The 21,454-nt window shown below is 38.0% G+C and overlaps 1 protein-coding gene across 1 annotated transcript in view; it reads left to right on the top strand.

Moving 5' to 3' along the window:
* LOC139463731 (obg-like ATPase 1) overlaps positions 1–21,454 on the top strand; it is a 327,895-nt gene that overhangs the window by 102,823 nt on the left and 203,618 nt on the right. The window contains exon 4 of the mRNA XM_071244980.1: positions 11,869–11,929. Coding sequence (XP_071101081.1) covers positions 11,869–11,929 — 61 coding nt within the window. The remainder of the gene's footprint in view (positions 1–11,868; positions 11,930–21,454) is intronic.

Here is a 21,454-nt window from a genome sequence, read left to right as displayed (position 1 = left end):
AAAATCAAACATGGCGCGCTTCGCCTGACCTCTGAATAACTCTTTGCTATTTCAACATCAATAAAGTTTACATTGTCAACTTTCGCCAAGGCATATTTATAAAGGCAATCTTCTCAATCGAAGGATGTTTTATTTGTCATTTTACAATTAATATGACGAGAGAAAAACGAAAATAAAGATCGTGAATTCTGATAGCAATAATTCAGTAATTGCAAAGGTCACCGGATGTGATGTCACAGACAGGGGTTGTCTCCTGATAATTTTTAGTACCAAAACAGTTACAGTAAATTTTGAAATATTTCGCCTATCACATACAGCAAAAACATGAGTCAATATATAGTATCAGTAATCACCACTAACATGAAATAAAAATGTGACTTTGACGATATAATTTGTGTATTAGTTAATCTGTTTGACCTTGCATGCTCCTGTGACCCGGAAACGGTAGATGATAAATCAACATGCCACATGCAAGTTTCTCGGTATCTTTTATTTGAACTTCTGTTGATATTTAAGAATCACCATTCAATGTTACGCTGAATATAAAGGGCCATGTTTCATATTTCTGCGATGTACATGCTGATAAGTTTCACTATTATAAGTGTATCCCATGCAATATGTCTATGGATATCGTCGATCAGCATTTTAAGATCACCCTCTACAACAGGTGCGTGAAAATGGGCTTGACAAAACATGTTTCAAAATAACATTCCTGCGTTGTTGAATATGATAGGATATATATATAAGCAATAAAATGCTACGTACATATTTTCGGTGTTAGTTCCACATTAAATTTAGGACAGTTTTCCTTTCATAATACATTCATAGATTCTAGCATGATTTTAGAACAATTTCTAAATTTATTCCAAAAATATGAAGATCGCCATGATTGCGTATTGATTACAGATTTTTAATTGTTTAATTATTTACAGCTGTTTACAGGTTTGATAATTTTATGTTATATTTTTATATTTAGTAGTTATTTTTTTCCACAATGATTGTGTGTATGGACACTAAATATTGGTCAATGCATAAGCACAGTGTTACTGATCAAACTTCAATTATTATCTTTAGTTTAAAGATATTTTATTCTACAATTATTATCTTTCACTCTCAACATCAATTATGTGAATAAGTAACTATGTCATTTAATTTTAGTATTCCACAAATAATGAATAAATTGATCTGATCCTTAACATATACATACTAAACTCATATGGACATTCGTCTTGTGCATTAAGTGGTTTGTTTCCAAGTAAAACAATTCTAAAATATATTTCTAATATGAATATGATACATTACTTACTTGTAACAGTACATGAAAATTTTGTTTGTTTAATGACAAGAACCATAGTGGCACAAAAGCTGGTGAGTTAGCCATATGTTTCTAAGAAAATGCTATCTCAGTCTTCTGGTTGGAGTGGAAAGAAATATGCCTGTATACATGTTTACCCTTGCCAGATGTATTTTTTTCTTGTTGGCCACGCGCCATGACTTTAGTTCACCTAATGTGGTCTATTTTGCATATACAGGTACTGCTTCCAACCTATTTTTCCTTTGTATGCAATCACAGTCTCACAACTACCTCAGCTGGTGTGTGTAAAAGTTCCCCTGTCATCATGAAACAAGAATTATAAAGGAAAGTCATATTTACAATTAAAAACATATCAGTCTTTCCTTGAATACTCTTTGTCTAAGTGCCAGAAATTGTCAGTGTCATAAAAGTTAAAAAAAAGATTTTCATAAGGACTTTTCTTAGATAGACCTAAGTCAAACCATGTGACAAGTTAGGTAGAATTATAACTTTAAAAGCCCTCATTTCTGAGGTGTCCATATTTTTCCCATTTTTATATATTTTTAGGACAAAATGTGAGACGTGTAGATCTGCCTTTTTTGTTATGTAAAACACTTTCTTGTCTTAAAATGAGAAAAGGAATCATTCAGACGAAGATTCTTTTATCCCATTGATACACAAAAAAGTTTAAATGTACAGTAAATCTAGTGACTTTTTTACCCAAAATTTCTAGTGATTTGGTACCCAAATGGTTATGTGATTTTGTAGATCTACATAGAATTATTTCAAAGATATGCATTAATTTTGGTGTCTTAAACTTACATACTATCACTTTCCTATACAATACATTCTAACTTAGGTTTAAAGCTCTGCACGCTAACGTCGAACCCATTCGACAGAGGTGTCCATCCCCGTGCATCTTATGTCGAACCCATTTGACAGGCGAATAGCATAACACCACCCCAAAATAAAACTCGCCATATCTATTTACCAAGAAGGCTTTGCGTAACATTTTAATAACGTATGACATGCATAAATACTCAGCTTGCTCAATATCAAAACGTTCAGTCATTTATTTACCTCAAAAAGAAAATATCGCGAGTTAAAAATGTTTCGGCCAAACTTCTCGGCACACATCTACCAGGAACGGCCATTGTTGACTTTTGGCACTTCACGTTGAGCGGCATGCAGTCCGATATTTTCTTTATAATTTCATCATTTTTCCTATTCGATCATAATTTTTTGTTTATTGACGAAAGGAAAACACTCATGTTCCTTTATTTCTAAAAATTAGCAACTTTCGGTGTAATTAATTGTAAACAAAAACAATCTGAATCTAACATCATCGATTGGATGGAACTTGTACGATCATGGCAACGGCGGTAAACAAACAACTCCACATGCATAGTTATCCCGTTAGACTATTACAATCATTTTGTTACATCTAACTTAATTTTCTAGAATTATTGACACGCATGTCTAAATCTTTGTAAAAAGAATTTCATTTTTAAAGAGTTTGCAAATGATTTCGTTTGATAAACTTTCCGACACATTGCCAAGCCGACAAATGTCAGTGATACGTTTGGGCGTGGCCTAACTCGCGATTTGTTGAGTCGCACAAAGTCAACAAACACTGCGAAAAATGACAAATATTGTATGATACGCAAAATCTGAACTGATATACATTCTAGGTAAACCATTCAATAGCAAAATAGTGCATTTTACGAGAAATAATCAAAATACTTGCAATTTTAGCTATCATTTCTGAAACCGGAAGCACGTACCGCATGTGACACATGGAAGCAAAATATGCCAAAGTTAGTAAGCTGTCATAAAGAAATTCCGAAATAGATTCAAATTCAAAAGAAAATACATAATTTACTATTTTTCGTCAACTATTTACTATTTATTGATCTGGAGAGCAGTCTTCACTCTTATTTGTTTCATATTTCTTCGTGATTGTCGCCATAAAATGTGTAAGTCTAAATCCGAAACCGTATTGGATTTCACGCTTGATGATTTTAATTTTAAAATATTTTCTATAAACGAGCGCAACGGAGAGCGATCCAACGTATTGATATGCCATAATAATAACATAATATTGTTATTGGTCTAACATTACAAAAAGAACAATTTAAATATTAAAGATGTTGTTGAAAACTTTCTGAGAACCTCCTGTCCTATGAACCGATAACATTTTGGTACACAACGAGGTAGTGTAAATATATATAGATTCTAGGCTCCTATTTATATATATGTGTGATTTTGTACCCAAAACAAATTAAATTGTACCCAAAATACTTTGTGAATTCGTACCTAAGAAAATGAGACAATAGATCTATAATTATATTTATGTTTTCATGTAGATGAACAGAACACATAATAAAATATTTCATCAAGTTCCAAATATGATTATGACTGTGATCCTTGAAATTGATTGTTTAGTTTTGAGAGAAAATTGACGTCTTGTCACTGAAGGAGAGGCCAGTTAAGTTGGTTAAACCTAAGTTAGAATGAATTGTTTTGATAGGAAAGTGATATTATGTTAAGTTTAAGACACCAAATTAATGTATATCTTTGAAATAATTCTAGGTAGATCTACAAAATCACATACCCATTTGGGTAACAAATTACTAGAAATTTTGGGTACAAAAGTCACCACTACATTTCAACTGATTTTCGTGAATCAATGGGATAAAAAAAATTTGTCTGAATGATTCCTTTTCTCATTTTTTAAGACAAGAATTTGTTTTACATAACAAAACAGGCAGATCTACACGGATCACGTTTAGTCCTAAAAATGTGAAAAATATGGACACTTCAGAAATGAGGGCTTATAAGGTTATAATTCTACCTAACTAGTCACATGGTTTGACTTAGATCTAGGTCTATCTAAGAAAAGTCCTTATGAAAATCTTTTTTAATTTATTTTATGACACTTACATTTCTGGCACTTAGACAAAGAGTATTCAAGGAAAGACAGATATGTTTTTGAATGAAAATATGACTTTCCTTTATAATTCTTTTTTCATGATGACAGGGGAACTTTTATACACACCAGCTGAGGAAGTTGTGACACCGTGATTGCATACAAAGAAAAAACAGTTTGGAAGCAGTACCTGTATGTATAAAATAGACCACATAAGGTGAACAGAAGTAATGGATTGGCTGACAGGAAAAAATACATCTGGCAAGGGTAAACATGTACACAGGCATGTTTCTTTTCATTCCAACCAGAAGACTGAGATAGCATTTTCTAAGAAACCTATGGCAAACTTACCAGCTTATGTGCTACCATGGTTCTTGTGATTAAACAAACAAAAATGTCATGTACTGTTACAACTACTGTTACTGTAATTAAATTAAATTAATTCCTATTAAATTATATTTCAGAATTGTTTTATTTGGAAACAAACCACATAATGCACAAAATTAATGTCCATATGAGTTTAGTATGTATATGTTAAGGATCTGATTTAATCATTATTCATGGAATACTAAAATTAAAATGATGACATCAGAGAGTTTCTTATTCACATAGTTGATTTTCAGAGTGCAAGATAATAATTGTTGAATAAATATGTTTAAACTAAAGATAATGATTGAAGTTTGATCAGTTACACTGTGCTGATGCAAAGACTAATATTTACTGTCCCCACACACCATCATTGTGGGAAAAATAACTATTAAATAAAACTTAAAATTTTAAAACCTGTAAAAAGCTGTAAATAATTAAACAATTACAAATCTATCATCAATGCGCAATCATGGTGGTCTTCATGTTTTTGGAATAAATTTAGTAATCCTTCGTGAAACTGTTCTAAAATCATGCTAGAATCAATGAATGTATTCCCGAAAGGAAAACTATCCTAAATATAATGTGGAACTAACACCGAAAATATGTACGTAGAATTTTATTGCTTATATATACCCTATCATTTTCAGCAACGCGGGGATGTTATTTTGAAACACGTTTTGTCAAGCCCATTTTCGCGCACCTGTTGTTGAGGGTGATCTTGCTGATCAACGATATCCATAGACGTATTACGTGGGATACACTTGTTGTAGTGAAACTTATCAGCATGTACATCGCAGAAATATGAATCATGTCCCATTTATATTCACAACATTGAATGGTGATTCTTAAATATCAACAGAAGTTCAAATAAAAGATACCGAGAAACTTGCATGTGGCATGTTGATTTATCGTCTACCATTTCCGGGTCACGGGAGCATGCAAGGTCAAACGGATTAACTAATACGCGAATTATATCGTCAAAGTCACATTTTTATTTCATGTTAGTGGTGATTACTGATACTGTGTATCGACTTATATTTTTGCTGTATGTGATAGGCGAACTATTTCAAAATTTACTGTAATTGTTTTCTTTCGAAAGCTTATCAGCAGACTACCCCTGTCTGTGACATCACATCCGGTGACCTTTGCACTAATTGAAATAGTGCTGTCAGAATTCACGATCTTTATTTTCATTTTTCTCTCGTCATATTCATTGGAATATGACGAATAAAACATTCTTCGATTGAGAAGATCGTCAACTTTCGCCAAGTTATATTTATAAAGGCAATGGAAACTTTGTTGATGTTAAAATAGCCATAAGTTATGCGGAGGTCGGGCGAAGCGCGCCATGTTTGATTTTAGGACGTCTGCTAGCATCATGACACGGGTTGTTTATATTTGTATATCGTAAATATTCAACCAAAACGCTTGAAATTAGGATTAGTGAATATTTATAAGTCATTAATTGTTTCCTGCAAATTTTATAACATGACACGTCAGATTAACCCAAATATTCGTATTTCTGCAACCGACATGATGACCTCGAAAATTAAGTTATTTTTCTGTTTAACGTTTAGATAATAAATTCACTGAAATGGTTCATAATTTACCATCGCGCTGATATATGCCTATTATAAATCCCGAATTTTTACTCAATTAAAATTATGATATCGGAGATATGATTATTGAAATCAATTTGCAAAAATGTTACGATATTAGAGGGTTCCTAGCATGAAATGCGAACCACCTTCAATAACGCAATTCAGGTAAGTTCAAGAAAATTAACAAATTTTGTGTTCGCTTTGGTCTTAACCTTGGTATGATTGAAAACACCAGGATATTTTTACATAGAATTGTGTAGTTTTCTATCAGGAATAAATGTGCAAAATATTTCTTCAATTGGCCCTTGTTTAATGAGGCACCAACTGTTTGAAATCACCCACCCTCTTTAGAGCGCCTTTTGCTAAAATTAATCCAGCAGGCAGGGGTAAGAAGTGTGAAAATAATTCAGCAGGCTAAAGGTTAACCAACTTAACTGGCTTCTTCTTCAGTGATAAGACGTCAATTTTCTATCGAAACTAAACAATCAATTTCAAGGATCTTGATGTAATATTTTATTGTGTGTTCTGTTCATCTACATGAAAACATAAATTTAATTATACCCAAGTTTACGAAGTAATTCCGTCCGTCTGAGCTTTTGTACGGCCCATAACTTTTTAACCATGCACCCTAGCTTCACCAAACTTGCTACACACATTAACCACAATGAGTACTTGTGCCTTTTGTTAGTTTGAAGATTCTGAACTTTTTAATTTTTGCCGTTTCCATGGACACATTAAGAAACTTAAACTTTTAGGGTTGGTGTTTTGTATGGCCCATATCTTTTTAACTATGCATCCTAGCCTCATCAAGCTTGCTACACACATTTACCACAATGAGTACTTGTGCCTTTTGCTAGTTTAAAGATTCTGAATTTTTTTATTTTTGCTGTTTCCATGGAATCATGGTGAAACATAAATTTTGGGTAGATTTTTTGTACGATCCATGTTTACAATATTATGTATCCTAGCTTCAGCAAACTTGCTACATTAACCACTATGATTGTTTTTTATCTTTTATAAGATTCTGAAAGTTTTCTCTTTTGCTGTTTTCATGGAAACATGATGGAATTTAGAAATTTTGATGACTGGTTTTGTATAGCTAATATATTTTCCAAAATTGTTTCCACTCATGTAGATCATCATAAATATCTGTGCTTTGTGTTAGTTTGAATTTATGAATTCTTTACCATATCTGTTAAGGCTAGATGGAAATTATTAATTTATTGATTTTCTTATATGATATAGTTCCATTTTTTATGTGTTTTTATATCAACAATTTTTGGTTCTTTTGATAATTCTTCTTATGTAACTCCCCAATAAATTTTTATTCAAAGGTGTTCATGGTGATCTACTTCCTCGTAGTGAACACTGGTAACATGGGAGATTTGGGGGGGGGGGGGGTCAATTGTCACTGGAACTCAATCTTAGTTTTTAAAACATCAGTTAGAAATATGTAATATTTCATTAATTAACAAACTATTTACTATTTGTTGTTGACCAGCGGGGATAGCGGGGGTATGTGAGCTTTACTCACTTCTTTCTTGTTATAGATCTACTGTCTTATTTTCTTAGGTACAAATTCACAAAATATTTTCAGTACAATTTAATTTGTTTTGGGTACAAAATCACATATAGGAGCCTTTATATATTTGCACTACCTCCATACAGTCGTCGTGCACCAAAATTTTAATCGGTTCAGAGGACAACATCTTTAATATTCTAAATTGTTCTTTTTGTAATGTTACACCAAAAACAATATTATGTTGTTATTATTATGGCATATCAATACGTTACATCGCTCTGCGTTGCGTTCGTTTTCAGAAAATAATTTTATATTAAAATCATCAAGCGTGAAATCCATTACGGTTTCGGATTTAGACTGACACATTTGATGGCGACAATCACGAAGAAATATGAAACAAACAGGAGTGAAGACTGCTCTCCAGATAAATAAATAGTAAATAGTTGACGAAAAATAGTCAATTATGTATTTTCTTTGAATCTATTTCGGAATTTCTTTATGATAGCTTACCAACTTTTGCATATTTTGTTTCCATGTGTCACATGCGGTAAGTGCTTCCGGTTTCAGAAGTGATAAGCTAAAATTGCAAGTATTTTTATAATTTGTCATAAACTGCACTATTTAGCTATTGAATGGTTTACCTAGAATGTATATCAGTTCAGTCCAATATTTGTCATTTTTCGCAGTGTTTGTTGACTTTGTTCAACTCAACAAATCGCGAGTTAGGCCACGCCAATAGTGTCACTGACGTTTGTCGGCTTGTCAATGTGTCCGTAAGTTTATCAAACGAAATCATTTGCAAACTCTTTAAAAATGTTTTTTTTATACCCCCGACATTTTGTCGGGGGTATATAGTTATACCAAGATTCTGTCCGTCCGTCCGTCTGTCCGTCCGAAAACTTTGTCCACACGATTTCTCTTAAACTATTCAGTGGATTCATCTCAAACTTAGTACATATAATCTGTGTCATATGGAGGGGTGCAGTCAAAAAAAATAAATTGTTTTTATTAATTTTTCAATTTTTTTATGAATTTTTCAAACCCTTATGTCCGTCCGATAACTTTATCTGCATGATTTCTCTTCAACTTTTCAGTGGATTCATCTCAAACTTAGTACATATAATCTGTGTCATATGGAGGGGTGCAGTCAAAAGAAAAAAATTGTTTTTATTAATGTTCCATTTTTTTAATGAATTTTTCAAACCCTAACCAGGGTTTCCCCTAACGCAGTATTCTTGCGTGTATGACTCTCAATTAAGGAAAAATACGTCCAGAAATTAATGACTGCGTCATGACTGACGCAATTTCAAAATATCTGTGTTGTTGTTAACCAGCTTTGGAATGAAAATATTACAACTACTCACCTGAACTTAATTTATAAACATTTTCTGAAGACAATGTATGCAAACATCTTAAAATTTACGTCTAGTTTTTAATTAATCGTCGTTTCAAAATATTCACCCGACCACTTTCGCTACTTTCAATTTGATTTTACGGAAAAGGATAAACGTGGTAAAATGAAGTCCGTTTAAACTATCTGGTCAGATATCTAGACTTACTTGGGATTATTTGGTTGTGCCATCAGTGTCCCCTTCGAAGCGTATTTTGTGGCACTGTTTCGGGAGTTGTTTGTTCACGACTGCACGACCAGATCACTCAAAGTGAACATTTCCGATACAAATCATTCTAATACTCCGTAGAAGTGTGCCTGATTTCTGATTATGTGGCCCAAAATATCCCAGATGTGAACAATAACATTCCCTATCTCTAGCGCAAAACGCTGTGATAAGATACAGTTGTCTTTTCTTATTCCGGTGGTGACCTTGCCCTTCGTTCGAAGCTGTCACTGACATACAAGCAGACTTCAGTTTGTTGATTTTCACGTCTTCAGTATAGGGTGGTACAGTTGACACGCATGTCTTTGGCGAACACTCTGACTCCCTCTTCCAAAATGGTACGGACATGATATAAATTTAGCTGATCGACCAAGGAAACCGAACCAATTTGAATGCACTGTGTGAGTGACGGACTGTTGGTCTGATATTCAAAGCGCTGTACCTATAATGTGACTTTTAAGATTTTCTTATTGGTGTCCTGCGTACTAACAACATGGTGTTATGTTTGCAAACACAACTGCAGGTGCATGTTGTTAATGCGTATGCATAGAAATGTCAACAATGCCCATATTTGGGCATCTGTCAATATTCATGAGCAACCAGATTTTGCAACCAGTTTCAGTTTGGTCTGTCAACGAACGAAATTTGTTATGTATTTACACTTAAATATCTATTCAACGTGGGTACTAAATAAAATACAACACTCATTCTCGTTAGATACAATTTTTATGAAACTCGTGAACTTTCTATGGTATCTGACCTTGCTTTCGCTTGGTCCGATACCACTGTAATAGATGCGCCTTGCCTGAGGCGGCCCAGTGACAGCAGAGTTCACTGGCTCCACGGAGTGTTCTAGTTGGAATCCCACTGCTTACTCATGGCCCTTTGCGTTGTGTTTTATTTGATGTTAACTGTCTGGTTTAACCATGAGTCAGCTAACTGGGGACACTCCTGTGAGACTCTGTGGTTGGGTTCATGCATCCGGCGGGTGAAAAAGGACAAAAAGACTTGTTGAAAATATAATGATTTTTAATACAACAAAAGTAAACTGATTAATAAAATATAAAATGAAGAAATCCAACAATCTTACGGAAGAAAGCTATCTATTCCTACCCAAAACCTTCTTAATCCTTACCCTACTTCTCCCCCACGGAAACCCCCTTACACAAACTATATAAACAAATCTACCTACATCCTCATTTCTCCCCCCCCCAGCTACATCAAACCTATTTTATAACTTAACTAGTGAGACGTCTTGTTGAACAAGAGACTGTTACTAACTTTCCCAGCACCGGAGTGGACTTACGTGTCGGGGAATCCCGAGCTCGTAAGACACTGAATGCTGCAGTACCAGGTCCTTATGTACCACTAGGCTGACCCTTGACCAATTAGGGAAAACTCCTGTCGTACAGCCATTGGCCAGCAACGCTGATCGCAACAATCAGGGCGTTCCTACCATATTGTGCTCGGCGCATCATAGCTTGTGGCGGAACATACAACACGCGGTTCGAGCACTCAAGTAGGAAAACACCCACCCCCAAACGAACAAAAGGAAACAATTTACGGCCAAAACGTGAGTAATAAGAGAAATAATTGACTACAAGATACTTACGTCCAGACGTACTTATATTGAAGGGACATCGGGTGGCTATTTTTAGAACCTATAAGAAATATAGGTTCTAAAAATAGCCACCCAATGTCCCTTACTTATGTTAAATTACGTGGTCTCCTACACCATAAAAAGTACTCGTTTCGTAAAAATGGTATCTTAGGAGAATGAGTGTAGTATATTCTCTGTGATTTGCATATTCTAACACAGATTTGCTGACATGCTTCTTCCGGTGTTGTGTGCATATGATAATGTTTTCGCATTGCGAAATATAATAGAAGCTCATTATAGGGGTTATTATGGTAGTCCAAATGTAGTTAAATAGTGTATTCCAGTATTTGTAGGGAGGCCCTTTCCCAGGTTGATTTTACACAACTGTTTATATCGTTACATGCTAGTTTGAACAACCAACAAAAAAAGGCTGCCCACCTGCACTATATTTTCAAAAGAAACCAATTCTTTTATTCTTTTAAGCCTTACCAAGGATTTACATGATCACTTTCATCCACATTCCAGATGAGGCAACACCATCACCTGACTAAAACACTGTTGAAATCACCTTGATTACTGTGGATTATTTTACAACAAATGTTATTCAATAAAATATATCATACACTACCATGACTACATGGTTATGTTTGGTGTTGTGATACACATTATGTTGAATGTTGCAATATTATGCACTGCTTGTATTTATCACAACAAAGATATTTCTTTTTCATCTAGAGAATATTAGTGCAGGACTTATATGTGTGTGTTGAAATGGAATAAAAAACAAAGGTAGTACCGCAGATAAGTTTATCTAAAAAGTTGGCTTTGTGTTTATACTAAGCAGTTGATTTTTAGTTCATCTTACCTGTGTTTGTAGTCATCCTCAGAGCAGAATGTTATTCACAGTGCATACGTTCTGTTTTTCACTTTGTTACAGGTCGTGTACCAGTGCCAGACGCTAGGTGGGACCATCTAGTTGAGCACTACAAGCCTGTCAGGTATACCTTTTGCCTATCCAGATGGACACAGTAGTTAATCCCTGCTCTTTCATTTGATTGCAGTATATATTATATTCAATAGAACACAGAAAAACAATAGTTAATGATGGTGACTTTATTTTCTCCAGCCACAAAGTGGGGTGAGGGATATAGGAATGGAGTTCATCCTTCCGTCTGCTAAAGGGGGACAAATTTTCTCAAGAATGACAGGTGGAATGGTGAAACAGTGGTTGGGTTGTCCTGGAAGCTGTTTTTTGGCCATAAAATGCCAGCATAACCTGAGGTGAATTACTCTGTGCGTACCACGCTCAAAGCTTACACGAGTGATGTCGAGTGCATGAATCTCGCTCCCTCTCACCGCCGTGGCTAGTACCACGAGAAGAGAAATATGGTCTTCTTGGTCAGGTTAAAGTATGATGTTGAGTGGAGAGGCTTGAACAGGGTTCCACGCAAACATCAAAGTTCGATTCCACTCAGGGCGATGGAATTTGGCATTCTGATCCACAAGCCAAAAGAGAGTAATAGCGCCTGCAGTTCTGGTATCTTGGTCATTTTTATGCCATACTGTGGCGTCTGTTGTCCGTATGTCAACAATTTATTCAAATGACTTTTTCTTCTGAACCACTAATTGGCAACTAATTGTAATTTGACTGGAAGCATCACGAGGTGGTAGGGATTCCAAATTGTACAAATGGAGGGGCGGGGCCAAAATGGGGTAATTTTCGGCTATGTTGCTTTAAGCAACTTCTTCTATTGAACTAGGGGCCACGGTTGGCCCAGTCGTCTAAGGCGCCGCGATTCGCTGTGCAGAGTTGCGTCCCGTGGACATGCCAGAAACCTATGATTGTGGGTTTGAATCCAGGTTCGCCCCGATTATGTTTCTAGGTTTGTCAGCACCATACCCGTGCTCGTGGGTTTCACTGAAGTGATAAACGTCTGAGACCTGCATCACTTCGGGCTTTCCTCCCACATTAAGCTGACACGCCGCGATATAACTGGAATACTGTTAAAAGCGGCGTTAAACACAACTCACTCACTCACTCTATTGAACTAAGAGATAGATATAAACCATATTTGGTTGTAAGCATTCTCCCGTGGTTAAGATTAACAATTGTGCAAATTGAGGGGCTTACCCCCCAAGGGGCTGAGAGGCGGGGCCAAATAGGGGTAATTTGGCTTTATTGCTTTAAGCGAATTCTTCTCTTGAACTAAGAGATACATATGAACCATATTTGGTTGTAAGCATTATCCTGTGGTGAGGATTAAAAATTGTACAAATGGAGGGGCTGACCTCCCAAGTGGGTGAGGGGCAGGGCCCAATAGGGGTAATTTGGCTACTTTAAGCTACTTCTTCTCTGGAACTAAGAGATAGATATAAACCATATTTGGTTGTAAGCATTCTCCATTGGTGGGGATTCAGATTGGAGAAATGGAGGGGCGGAACATGAGAGGAATGCACATATACTACCAGGGCTGGCCCTTCTGTTCATCTGTCTGGCACTCGCAAAGGAGTAAGAACCTTGACCATAACATGCAAACTGATATTGTCCCCACCCTATAATAAACAGATACACTGTATACATTTGTTTGTTATGAAGAGAATAATACATTTATGCCAATAGGATTCGCCCTGGGGTCCAGCCTTGCCTCAAGAAACTTAGATCCTGGATAATAACATGGAAACGGTTCAGATCTTTAGGCTACATTTGTATCTGGAGAAATACATGTTCATGCTGTCAGATTTGCCATCCACCCATTTTAAATGCTGACAGAGTCAAAATTTCTAAATATTTGCAGTATTATATACATGTACAATGCAAATGTATATTTTGTCATGATTGTGTAAATATCTAGTTAAGCAATACAGGCCCTATCAGCCTCTTGTACTATCTGCCAATCCTGAATTTAAAGCTACCATATACGTGGTAATGGTGCTACCCTTCAAGTGTCGTTTGGTATGCAGGTGCAGCTGATACTCCCCCCAAGAGTTGAGGCGAGGTTTTAGTCTTGAGCAATTTTCCTTACAATTGGCCTCAAATGATTGCCACTTATCATTGTACAGGCTTGTACATAGAGGGTCTATGTGCCATTGCAATGGCCTTAGCCGCTTGTGCCGAATTACCTTATTGCCTAGGGCTCTTTGTAGATGAACCAGGCGTGCAGATGAAACCTGCCTGGTGTTGGGTGTGGTCACCTGCTGTGTGCATGCACAACTAGGTTTGGCCACCCTGGGAGAGGCAGTGGATTGCTTCCTGCAAGGTTTCTTAGGTCCACGAACCACCCTATCACTGACCACCAAGGAGGGATCATAATCAAAGCGAGACTGCTGGTTTCCCTTATCTTTTGCATCACCATGGGAAGAAGTACTGGGGGTGGAAAAGTGTACACTCTCCCAAGGGATGCTTAGCGCATCAACTGCCTATGCCTGCGCATCTGGTATTGGCAGGACGTACGTTTGGATCTGGCATTGGCAGGACGTACGTTTGGATCTGGCATTTTTGGCATGTGTGAATAGGTTGAGGTTGGTTTGACCTAGGCTCTGACATACGAGATGGAATGGGTGCCACTCTGTCTGCCAGCACATTCCAACAACCAGATATGTGCTGGACCAGGAAGCACAGACCCAGTCGATCCACCAGGTTGAAAAACCTGAACGTCCATTTGAGAAGAGAGTGTGAGTGAGTTGTCCCCTAATTTCGCAGGCACCAGACCATTGTGATGTCGGTAGAAAGGGCTAGTTGGGTGTTTCAGTGGGGGCTTCTAATATGAGCACATCCTCAAACTCCAGATGTGCCATGTGCACTGTGTGCAGGATCTAAGCCCCGATGCTGTCTGATCCTCTGGATGTGCACCCCAACCCTTCAGAGATGCATCTACGAATAGATGTGACTTTGGGGATAGCTAAGTTAAGGAGACACCTCCTAAGATGTTCATCTCTACCGCCCACCATTTGAGGTGAGTCTTTAGATGGGCCGGTAGAATGATGGATACAGCAAGTCCTGCCGTCAGATATGAGGAGCCAGGAACTGTTGGATCGGGCATAATTGCAACTAACCCCTGATCGGCAAGTCCTGTGCTGACATAAGCAGTCACAGAAGGGCAGCAAACAGATGGATGGTGTAGGATCTTGACCCATGTGTGCCATGGCACTGTTAAAGGGTCAAGATCTGTTTGGAATAGACCTCCTATGAACTGGGGTCGGTAGGATGGGATTAGTTCCGACTTCACCTCGATCACTCTCCAACCAAGTTGGTGAAATCCCGGTGACGGGTTAGGATCGCCGCAACTTGATGGTTCAGTATGTAGTCATCTATTTACAACTTGATTGCATGATGATGATTGCATCTACGTTAGGTCCAGGGGTCCGGAAACCGTCATATGCGCCGGACACGTCCGATTGGGAATCTCAAATGTCTGGTTTAAAATATTGCTTACCGGACATTTAAATTTTTCTGTCTGGACATTTTAAAAAGTATTGTCCGAACATTCTTAAATTTTGACCGGACATGATCAACAGTTAGGACTGAGCAATTTCTGTCTGCAGTTGTAACACAATGAAGATTATCTACACTGACAAGCTTTGTTTGTTTTGATTGCTGTAAATACATCGTACCTAGAATGATAGTCCAATCGGTCAATCACTGTAATAGGCAATAAACTGAGTTGACACTGATTAATTGAGGATTTATTACTGAGAACATCTTGTTAATTTGAGTAAAATGTGTTTACAACTGGACATAAATACCTTGCATCATCGATGTACCTCATAATCCTCAAAATGCTATGATACGTAACCTCAGACAAGAAGCGAAAGCGTGATGACAGCCAGTTGACCATTGCAGATCAGTCGAGCGGACCTGCCAAACCCTCAAAGTCTGAATGATCATTTTGTAAGTCGTGGCTAACGACTTTCACTTGGTTGACATACAATGAGGATTTGCAGATTATATTGTTTTCAGTAGCTAGTCGTATATTGAATCTTGTTTGACCGCCATTTTGCTTTCTGTGACGATCGATATCAAATAATAATGAGAACAAACAAGGTGTACATTCACGATAATGGATTTATGACATAATATGACGTATGTTACACTATAAACGTTGATAGACAGCTAGAGGTATTTATATGCAATGCTAATACCTTGCCGACAATGACCTACTGAAAGACCCTGACATGTTAGCATATTAAGATGGCGGAACAGAGCAACAACATGTGAAAGATTGTGACAAACTGTCACCACCACGTGCTTATATTAAATATTATTGCATACGTATAACATCATACCAGATGCCACCGTTCACAGGGGGAAGGGACTAGGTTGAAGGTTAAGTTGAAGACCACAGGAACAGAAAAATAGCAGAAAACCTGGGACCAATTTATCAGCACATGTTATCTGTTCCTTCTTCTTCTCATCAGCTGAGGGGCGGTTGGGAGCCTAGTGGTTAGAGCGTTCGATCGTCACGCCGAGGACCCGGGTTCGATTCCCAGCATGGGTACAATGTGTGAAGCCCATTTCTAGTGTGCCCCCCCCCCCCCCCGTGATATTGCTGGAATAATGCTAAAAGCGGCGTAAAAACATACTCACTAACTCCATCAGCTGGACCAATCACAGCTTCATTATTGTCAAAAGTAAGCTGATAATGCATTAAGGAATAATGCAGGATAAGCGAAAAACTATACACAATGATAACTGTTCAAATAATTTCTTCAAAGACACTGCCTCTATTACTTCATAGCCAGAATACACCAGAGGGTTCGGTGGGATCTGGCATCTGGTTTCCCTAGGACTTCAGTTTTGTTGCCTCTTGTGGTATTATATCATGTTTATGGGGTCACTTCAAGTTCTGATGTCCTCAATGACATCACTTGTGGTTCTTAGATCACTTATGATGTCACTTCTGGTTATATTACCATTTCTAGGTCTTATAAATATGACATCATGATGACTGATGATGCCACTTCTGTTTTCCTGTCAGTGATATTTAATGTTATATTTACATATATTAAACATTATTCTGGTACTGACGTCTCCTGTGACGTCACTTTGGTGGTCAGTACAATGATACATAGAAACATCATTAATGCCCATATTTGGGCATATATCAAATTTTTAAACTTATCCTATCTCACACTTTGCATTTCTTCTTATTCTTCGATCGTGGTGTGGAAACGTCCCAGAACAAAGTTTCCAGATTCAAAATACACCAATCACCCCAACACATCCCATACATCACTAAATCACCACTGTGATCATCGCGAGTTAGGTTAGGAGGAACTATACACTTGTCACACATCGACAAGACACAGGTAAACACTTCATGACATTTATTGGCAACCCTCGAAACGAGCGCGAAACCCAAGCGAGCCTCCCAAGACAGGCGAGTCCTTCAAGGGGAGCTAACTCTGCATTAATACATGCCAAGCAAACCTGCATTGGCGCATGGGTTACGCACCACTGCAATCCCGTGCGACACGATCCCTGCGATCTGATCACCTGACATATCCAGCACCCTCATTCTCAATTCTATCGCCTGAATGTCAAGACGTCACTTGAACAGAGAATAGTTTTGTTTTTGTTTTTTTACAAGTTAAATCCATAATAAAATGAGGTATAAAGTCGTTACGCCCCCGTTGCTCCGATTACCATAGTCTGTTTTCATCTCTCGATCCCTACCTTATTTGTTGTGATTGTCATGGGGTATGTGAGATTGCAACACGATGTGAACAGTTTGCTAACTTGACTGAATCGTATTTCAAAACTTACCTCTGCAAGTGTTCTAAATGGTCGGCTAATCGCAGGTTCAAGGCATCTAACGATTCCGAGCACGGTCCTTCCTCCGCGAATAAACCCAAGCGACTTGTATTATATCATGTGACTGTGCCTTAATCTTCTTGCAAGAAGAAAGGAAATAAATCTGCTAAATCGGCAACAGTGCTTTCCGTTGAGGAAGATTTGTTTTTGAATGCCGACATTCCTGCTCTTGAACGGACCACGCAGCTTTGTATTTTCTATATCAGAAGCCACTTGCATGTATCTTGGTACACGAATCTATCTAAGAAGTTCTTTTTCATGATACCACTGCCATGCTTTCTGTTCTAATTATGGGATAATAATTTCATCACACCCAGCACCTGTTGTTCATATTTCTCGGATGATAACTTTGGCCCTCATGATGAAAGGTGCCAATGTGCCAAGAGGATCGAAGAGCTTTGCAGTCTCTCTCAGAAGGTTTCTTTTTGTCGTGCTAAAACTTTTGTCTTGAACATGGTAAAAGAAACAAAAGTCATCACTTTTTGCATTCCATGTCAACTTTAACTGAAGGCAACTCATTCATGTGTATATTGATCTCCTTCAATCTGTCTTCAAGAGGAATGTTGTCTAGAACCTGTAAAGAATTATCTTCTCGAGGCAAGGAGTCCAGTTTTCACCCTTGCCAAACTAGGCTGGAATTCCTGGGCTCGATCGCGCCACCAGTGGTTATTATCCCCCGCCACGAAGTGGAAGGGGGATATAGGAATGGGTGTCGTCCTTCCGTCAGGCTGTCCTTCCGTCCGTCACATTTCGTTTCCGGAGCAGATCTTGAAAACCGTACCAAATTTCTTCACCAAACTTGGCACATAGATAGATTTAGTGGTGAACTGGTGCCTTTTGATAGTTTGGGATTTTTAAAAAAGTTATTTTTCGAGTTTCCATGGCAACGACTTTGATTTAGACTGAAAATGGCGGTAGTCCTCGTTTCCGGAGCAGATCTTGAAAACCATACCATATTTCTTCATCATACTTGGCACATAGATAGGTCTAGTGGTGAACTGGTGCCTTTTGATAGTTTGGGATTTAAAAAAAAGTTATTTTTCGAGTTTCCATTGCAACGACTTTGATTTTGAGCAGATCTTGAAAAACGTACTATATTTCTTTACAAAAAGGCCCAGTGAACATAGTTCGCAGGAGCTAATGCATTGCACACATCTGACATGTCATATTGGCGGGGGATGTGAGTATTTCATGCTTGTTATGAGTTATGTCCCTTCTAAGCCTCTCCTATGGACCAATCCAATTCCAAGACTTGATTTGATTGAATCAAAATGGCGGCGTCCATTCAAGACGATTTGATCGATAATACAGATCTATATTGTGATAAAACAGGTCTTATTTCGCGAAATGCATCAGATCACGCGAGCTCCTTGATTAAAAACATTAAAAGATTTGGAAAATATGTTAACAATGAGTTGACATTGCACATGCTTTGCAAATTCTGCAATCGACCGAAATCTGCACGACAGTTTACAAACCGGATTTCGATTTCGTTGAACGATTTTGATAGGACTATGCATAGACTCGTTAGTCCAGCCAAAATGTAACTCCATAATACCAGCCTAGTTCGGAAAGGGTGGTTAACGCTCTTGCCTAGGGAAGATGGTAAAGAATTAGACACCCATTTTCTGGCATGCATACCTGCTGAACTCCATAATGCATTTTGCTGTTCATAGAGTTCTATTGCCTGACTATCACTTTCCACTGAATCCATATTATCATCCATTTAAGTGGATTTTTGGCATGGTCTTGTTTTTTATACTATTTTGATGACGTAGAACACATCAGGGTTACATACAAAAGTAAGAATGTGTGCAGTTATAACGGAAAAGGATTACTCTCGTAACATCCCCCTTTTCTTCAAAAGTTAAGTAATATTAAAATACTGGTATATTGTGGCAGATAGGTTGAGAATAATGTACAGATTAGTTTCTTTAAAATATTCATATTGCTTTATAAAACTTAACATGTTAACTAAGCAAAGTCTCTGTGTAATTTCTCTGAAATTCCTGTCGAAAAAATACCATACTGAGAACACAACAAAGAAATTAAAACACAATGTTTTTTTGTGTGTTTGAAGTCAAAATGAAACAGTTCACAAATCATGCTCATTCCTTGGCACAATTAGTAGGTAACAAAGTCTTTCAGTCTGGTTGGTCGTTTGACTGCTCTTGTCCTGGTGGTCTTGATGTTTTCCTTAGGAAGCTCTGCTGGTACTGGTGGCGATGAAGGAGGTGGTTTCACAACAGGCGATGTCTTGGTTGCAGTTGTCTTTTTCGCTGTTCTGTGAGAATCTGGTTCAATCTCACTGGTAACTTCCGGCAACTGTTTTGGTGGTGTAGTTTCAGACCTTGATCTAAGAAACTTGCGATTGCGCCTGTACTCTTTACAATCAATGTCAACAATGTATGACCTTGTCGACATTTGTCTGAAGCAAGTCCTGTGACACCATTTACCCATTGTCTGAAGGCCCTGGTTGAACACGTACTGGTTGACCAACTGTGAGTTCAGTTAGTTGCTTAGCATGACTGTCGTAATAGAGTTTAGCCTTTCTGTGCTTGAGGGCTTTCTTGGCACTGACACTGTCAACAACCTCAGGTTTCAGAAGTTGTGTAGCAACTGGGAGAGTTGTGTGTGTTCGACGCGACATAATTCTTTGTACAGGGCTACTGTCCATACCTTCAGTAGGAGTATTACGCCATTCCAGGATTGCTTTCCATGAGTCTTTGCCTTCTCTTTGTGTCTTTTTGATCAACTTCTTTGCAATCTTTACAGCTGATTCGGCCTTGCCGTTTGACTGACTGTGATAAGGCGATGTCGTGCCAGTCTTTGGCAAACTGAGCAAACTCTCGTGATGTGAGTTGTGGACCGTTATCCGACACTACGGTATCTGGTATGCCGTGTCTGCTAAACTGTGCCTTCATACACTCAACAACAGATGTGGAAGTTGTGTCTGTCAGCTTGTCAACTTCCCAGTAGTCTGAATGGTAGTCTACTTGAACAAGATATTCCTCATTATGTAGAGTGAAAAGATCCACGCCAATCTTACTCCACGGACGTTCAGGCACTTCGTGTGACACTAAGATTTCCTTCTGCTGTTTGGGCCTCATTTCTGAACACACTGTGCATTGACCAACATGGTCTTTAGTGTCTACAGTCATATTTGGCCAATACACAAGATCACGTGCCCTTCGGATGCATGCTTTGACTCCGAGATGGCTTCCATGAAGGCGCTGAAGCATTTCACTTCATATTGCTGGTGGAATCACAATTCGTGATCCTTTGAAGAGAACACCATTCTAAACACTCATTTCCTCTCGGGAATGTCCAGTAGTCTCTGACACACACTGGAGTGTCCTCACGTTGTTCTGGCCAGCCGGCTAAGGTGGTGGACTTGAGAGTCTGGAGATTGATGTCTTGTTGAGTGAGACGCTGAATTTGATCGAGACTCTGATCTGTGACAGTGATACATTCGACAGCGTTGATATTCTCCAGTTTGCTGATGAAGGAAGTGTCCTCCAAAACAGCAAAGATTTCAAAGTCGGCTCTATCTTCCTGAGTGGAAGTGAGGCTCGCGACAGGAAATCTGCAATGTACATCTCTGTGCCCTTCTTGTAGCGGACATCAAGGTGGTACTTTTGCAGACGTAGTAGCATTCTCTGTAGCCTTCTGGGAGTAGAGAGAAGAGATTTCTTGAAGATAGTCTCAAGTG

Source organism: Haliotis cracherodii, unplaced genomic scaffold (genome assembly GCF_022045235.1).
Source record: "Haliotis cracherodii isolate W230 unplaced genomic scaffold, xgHalCrac1.p SCAF_16, whole genome shotgun sequence".
NCBI classification, from domain to species: domain Eukaryota; kingdom Metazoa; phylum Mollusca; class Gastropoda; order Lepetellida; family Haliotidae; genus Haliotis; species Haliotis cracherodii.
The sequence above is the reverse complement of the archived record's forward strand: the minus strand, read 5'-3'. Positions and strand labels throughout refer to the sequence as shown.